Genomic DNA, 6115 nt, shown 5'->3' with positions numbered 1-6115 from the left:
ATCTCCTCCCATTCCTCCATCTCCTTCCTCCACCACTCCATCCATTCCTTTCCTTCCTCCATTTCCTTTCCTCCTCCTCCATTCCTCTCCATTCCACCTCCTTCTCCTCCATCCTCCTCTCCATCCTCCTCTCCTCCTCTCCTCCCTCCACTCTCCTTTCCTCCATCCTCCATCCATCCTCCATCCATTCCATCCTCTCCTTCCTCCACTCCTCCATCCTCCTTTCCATCCTCCTTTCCTCTCCTCTCCATCTTTCCTCCATCTCCTTCCATTCCTCCTTTCCTCCTTTCCTCCTCCCTCCTCTCCATTTCCCATCCATCTCCTCTTCCATTCCACTCCTCTCCATCCTTCATCCATCTCCTCCTCTCCATTTCCTCATCTCTCTCCATTTCCTCCTCCATTTCCTTCAAACTCCTCTTTCATCATCTCATCTCATCCATTTCCTCATCTCTACTCTCATGCTATCATCTCTCATCATCTTTCATCATCTCTTTCTCATAAAAGCTCTATCATCTCTCTCATCATCTTTCATCATCTCTATCTCATCTCAAAACATCATCCTCACTACTCTCAAGAAAAATTCTTTCATCTCTATAAATCCAAAATATCATCTCTATAAAATCAAAACAATAAATCTCTCTCATGTAATGTTTCATCATCTCTCCTAAGAAAATCTCATCATCTCTATCTCATCTCAAGATCATCATCTCTGCATAGAAAAATGTGCTTTCATCATCTCTATCTCACGTCTCTCAAAGCTCATCGTCTCTTTCTCAAGTAAAGGCTGTCATCCTCCTCTCATCGTCGTAACAATAAGTCTCTCGTCGTAACTCATCGTCTCTATCTCGTCGTAACTCATCATCTCTATCTCGTCGTGAATAATCGTCTCTCATCAAGGTAAAGTAATGGTCTCTGTCTCGTAATCCTGCCTCATGTGTCAGTCTCTATCTCAGTGTGTGTCATCTCAAGAAAAATAAATAACTCGTCATCTCAGAAAATAAATGGCTCGTCGTCTCTCGTCATGTGTCATCCTCAAAGAAGAGTGTGGCTCGTCGTCCTGTCGTGGCTGTCGTCCTCGTCTAAGGATCGTCTCTCTCAGAAAAATCAGGCTCATCGTCCTATCTCGACAATCATCTCCTCAGTCTCATCATCTCTTCTCTCGTCTCCGGCTCATCGTCAGGGCTCATCGTCCTATCTCATGAAGTCGTAATCGTCTCTCGTCTCTCGTCGGGATCGTCTCTCGTCTCCTCGTGGATCGATCCTGTCGTGGCTCGTCGTCATCTGAAGTCAAAGTGTCGTCTGTCGAAGTCGTCGTGTCGTCTCGTCTCGAGCAATCGTCTCTGCGTCGTGTCGTCTCTCGGGCTGGTCGTGATCCTCCTTTCCTCCACCTTTCCTCTCCTCCTCCTCCATCTCTCCTCCTCTCCTCCATCTCTCCTCTCTCTCCTCTCCTTCCTCCACCTCTCCTCCATTCCTCCTTCCTCCTCTTTCCTCCTCCTCCTCCATCCCTCCTCCTCCTCCACCCTCCACCTCCATCTCCTCCACTCTCCTCCTCTCCTCCTCTTCCTCCTCCTCTCCTCCTCCTCTCCTCCTCCTCCTTCCTCCTCCTCTCCTTCATCTCATCCCTCTCTTTCCTCCATCCTCATCATCCTCCTCCTCCACTCTCCACTCATCACTCTTCATCTCTCGTCAGCTCATCATCATCTCATCTCGTCGGCATTTCATCATCATCTCGGCTATCGGCATCCGTCTCGTCGATCTCTTCTCATCCTCTCTCATCCTTTCATCCATCCTCGGCTCATCATCTCTCATCATGCTTTCATCATCTCTCATCTCGGCTCATCATCTCTCTCGTCATGCTCATCATCCTGCCTCTCGCGTCTCAAGGCTCATCATCTCTATAAAGAAGTAAATAACTCATCATCTCATCGGCTCAAAAGAAATGTCGTCTCTTTCTCTCGCTAAAACAATCATCTCTATCCTCATCGTAACTCATCGTCTCCTATCTCATCTCAGGCCTATCATCCTCTCGTAAATTCATCATCTCACCTCTCTCATCATAATATCATCTCTATAAAATGTAAAGCATAATCGTCTGCGTAAAACAATAAATCTCAGAGTAAACAATGTCCTGCTGCTCATAAAGAAATGTCTTTCGTCATCTCTGCATCTCTCATAAAACAATGTCTCTATAAATCATGTCTTTCATCATCTCACCTCAGAAAAATGTGGCTCATCGTCTCTATCTCGAATTATCAAGATAGTCATCTTTTCTCAAAGTAAAGTTCATCGTCTCTACCATCTCGCGTCGTGGCTAAATAAATCCTCGTAAAGTAATGTCGTCACAATCAAATCTATCTCAGAAGTCGCCAGAGATCGTCTCATGTGAAGGAGGTGGTGGGGACAGTGAGTGTAGCATGTGAAGGAGGGTGGGGACAGTGAGTGTAGCATGTGAAGGAGGTGTGGACAGTGAATGTAGCATGAAGGAGGTAGGTGTGGGGCAGTGAGTGTGTAGCATGTGGAAGGGAAGGGTGTGGGGACAGTGAGTGTAGCATGTGAAGGAGGGGTGGGGGCAGTGAATGTAGCATGTGAAGGAGGGGTGGGGACAGTGAATGTAGCATGTGAAGGAGGTGTGGTGGCAGTGACTGTAGCATGTGGAGGAGTGAAGGATGTTAGCATGTGAAGGAGGTGTGGGGACAGTGAGTGTAGCATGTGAAGGAGGGTGGGGGCAGTGAGTGTAGCATGTGAAGGAGGTGTGGGGACAGTGAGTGTAGCATGTGAAGGAGGTGTGGGGGCAGTGAGTGTAGCATGTGAAGGAGGTGGTGGGGACAGTGAATGTAGCATGTGAAGGAGGGGTGGGGGCAGTGAGTGTAGCATGTGGAGGAATGGTGGGGACAGTGGATGTAGCATGTGAAGGAGTGGTGGGGGCAGTGAATGTAGCATGTGAAGGAGGGGATTGGTGGGACAGTGAATGTAGCATGTGGAGGAGGAGGTGGGGACAGTGAATGTAGCATGCATGTGAAGGAGGGTGGGGGCAGTGGAGTGTAGCATGTGGAATAGGTATGGGACAGTGGACGTAGCATGTGAAGGAGGGTGTTGGGGCAGTGAATGTAGCATGTGGGAAGGAGGGGTGGGGGCAGAAAATGTAGCATGTGGAGGAGGGGTGGGGACAGTGAGTGTAGCATGTGGAAGGAAGGGTGGGGGCAGTGAATGTAGGATGTGAAGGAGGGGTGGGGGCAATGAATGTAGCATTTGAAGGAGAGCGGGGGCAATTTATGTAGCATGTGGAAGAGGTGTGGGGACAGTGAAATGTAGCATGTGAAGGATGGCTGGGTCACAGTTAATGTAGCATGTAACGGAGGTGAGGGGCAGTGAATGTAGGATGTGAAGGAGGGGTGGGGGCAATGAATGTAGCATTGTGAAGGAGGCAGGGACAATTTATGTAGCATGTGGAAGAGGTGAGTGGGGACAATTAATGAAGCATGTGAAGGATGGCTGGTCACAGTTAATGTAGCATGTAACGGAAGATGATTGGGGGCAGTGAATGTAGGATGTGAAGAGGAGGGTGGGGGCAATGAATGTAGCATTTGAAGGAGAGCGGGGGCAATTTATGTAGCATGTGGAAGAGGTGTGGGGACAATTAATGTAGCATGTGAAGGATGGCTGGTCACAGTTAATGTAGCATGTAACGGAAGGGTGGGGGCAGTGAATGTAGGATATGAAGGAGGGGTGGAGGCAATGAATGTAGCATTTGAAGGAGAGCGGGGGCAATTTATGTAGCATGTGAAGGAGGTGTGGGGGCAGTGAATGTAGCATGTGAAGGAGGGGTAGGGACAGTGAATGTAGCATATTAAAGAGGTGTGTATACAGTGAGTGTAGCATGTGAAGGAGGGGTGGGGGTATTGGATGTAGCATGTGGAATAGGTGTGTGGACAATGGATGTAGCATGTGAAGGAGGGGTGGGGGCAGTGAATGTAGCATGTGAAGGACGGGTGGGGGCAGTGAATGTAGCATGTGAAGGACGGGTGGTCACAGTGAATGTAGCATGTGAAGTAGGGGTGCTGACAGTGAATGTAGCATGTGAAGGAGTATTGCGATCTACCTTCAGTTGATGATGATCTATAGCCTGTTATTTTATATTGTCTTGTCTTAAGTTAATGCTAGTTTTATATCTTTATCTGCGATACACTATCGTCCGTTTTAACTCACACACTCGCTAGTATTGTGATATATCTTCAGTTGCTGATGATCTATAGCCTGTTATTTTATATTGTCTTGTCTTAAGTTACATGCTAGGTTTATATTGTCTTGTCTTAAGTTACATGCTAGTTTTATATTGTCTTGTCTTAAGTTACATGCTAGTTTTACATCTTCATCTGTGATACACTATAGTCCTTTTGAAGCACAATCTCCCCTATGAATTGCACTCTTACCCAAAAGAATAATAAATAATGACTGAAACCAACGCCAAAGTAAATAGGAAAACACTTTCTGGCACAAGACTCCAAGTAAACATGTTGCCCAATTCGTTTCCGTTTTACCTCCTGTGCCCACACGCGTTACGTAGCACCCCATGCGAGTGCCCAATGGAGATTTTCAATATATAATCCATATAGACATTAGTACTCGACCGAACACTTGGACAATGACAACATAAGTACGACTGTTTGAACAGGTATATTTTGAAACCCTCAAATATTCAGCTCTCGATCATCATCTCTGAGAGCACAGCTGTCTCTAGTATGGTGATTTACCTTCAGCTGTTGGCGATATATAGCCTATTTTTATATTGTGTTGTCACCTATAGTTCATATATTTTAGATTTAATTACTAGTTTTACATGTCTAACTGTGATATTCTAGTTGTTTTACTGTCCTTCGTCGGCAGGTTTTTATGATATAGATGTATTTCGTTTCAATATCAAATGTTCTCGTCACGATATGGCTGAAATATTGCCGATGTGACGTTAAATATTAACTCACTCACTCACTCACTGAGAGCACAGCTCTCGATCATCATCTCTGACAGCACAGCTCTTGTATGTTTAGATATATATACATTCTAACCTTGATGATCATATTCCCAAAAATATTGCCAGATTATTTAGGTAGAAAGAGAGGTCGACAGTGGAGCGCAACATGCAAAGTACAGGATATCGTGCAGGATACAGCATAGGATATAAGTGAGTGATTGAGTTAATATTTAACGTGACATCGGCAATATCGGGACGAGGAAAATCTGTATATTATTGCCAATAAATTTAGAAGTAAAAATTTGTAGTCGATGGATGGTAAAGCTACAATAGTAAATCAAATTTTGGCTTAAAAGTAGTGTGTTACTCTAAAAAAGATATCACTATAGACAATGCAATGTGAAAACGGGATATAGACTGCCTGCACAAGGCACAAGATACATAAGGTATAAGGTAATAGCGCATTGTGCACAAAATACAATCATGTGTTAATGATGGACATAGTGCAATAGCTTATCCTACCGTACCTCAATTTAGAGAGTGGAAATGTAGTGCATGCAATACCGTATCCCTCTTTTAGTAATGTGTTGATATCACAATAATAATCGTGTAAAGATGTCAAGTCGTTTTACACAATTCAAAAACACGTATGATAACCGGTTCAATTTTAAATTGATTGTTAAGAATGACGAGTGATGTCGTAGTCCACACAGGTACAAGCAAACCATTCCACGAATGTTGTACTTGAACCAGCACTTGCTCCTTATCATTGATTAAATATAACGTCGTAGCAGACGCGGCAAGAGCAAATGTGCCATCATGATTCCATTTAATCTGCAGAATGTTCTTTAGTCCTTCTACATCACCCGCCTCCTTTAACGAGAATTCACCTTCGCCAGCCTGGATGGAGTACTTTTTCATCTCAGAACTTTCGCTTCGAGAGAGATATAGAGACCTTCCAAAGTTCCGATTGTAGGCAAATAGGCATGTAGGGTATGTCGAGTAAGGAATATTTCTGCAAAAAGAAAAATGTATATGGCACATGTCAGTCGTAGCATGGGCGTTTCTAATAATGAAACTTCAGTGAGTTGCATGTTTGTAAATACAACAGTGCTTTTGAAAACAGAGACATAACATAATCAATGA

General features: G+C 44.7%; 1 protein-coding gene across 1 annotated transcript; it reads right to left on the bottom strand.

Annotated features, from left to right (window-relative positions):
* Nucleotides 1-33: 33 nt before the first annotated feature.
* Nucleotides 34-401, bottom strand: LOC124258409 (glycine-rich RNA-binding protein GRP2A-like; the record flags this gene model as incomplete). Its single annotated transcript, XM_046692509.1, has 1 exon — nt 34-401. A coding segment is annotated over exon 1 (368 nt), but the record flags the coding sequence as incomplete, so codon positions are not given.
* Nucleotides 402-6115: the final 5714 nt, after the last annotated feature.

Source organism: Haliotis rubra, unplaced genomic scaffold (genome assembly GCF_003918875.1).
Source record: "Haliotis rubra isolate DU_JTF1 unplaced genomic scaffold, ASM391887v1 Scf1172, whole genome shotgun sequence".
Lineage (NCBI taxonomy): Eukaryota > Metazoa > Mollusca > Gastropoda > Lepetellida > Haliotidae > Haliotis > Haliotis rubra.
The sequence above is the reverse complement of the archived record's forward strand: the minus strand, read 5'-3'. Positions and strand labels throughout refer to the sequence as shown.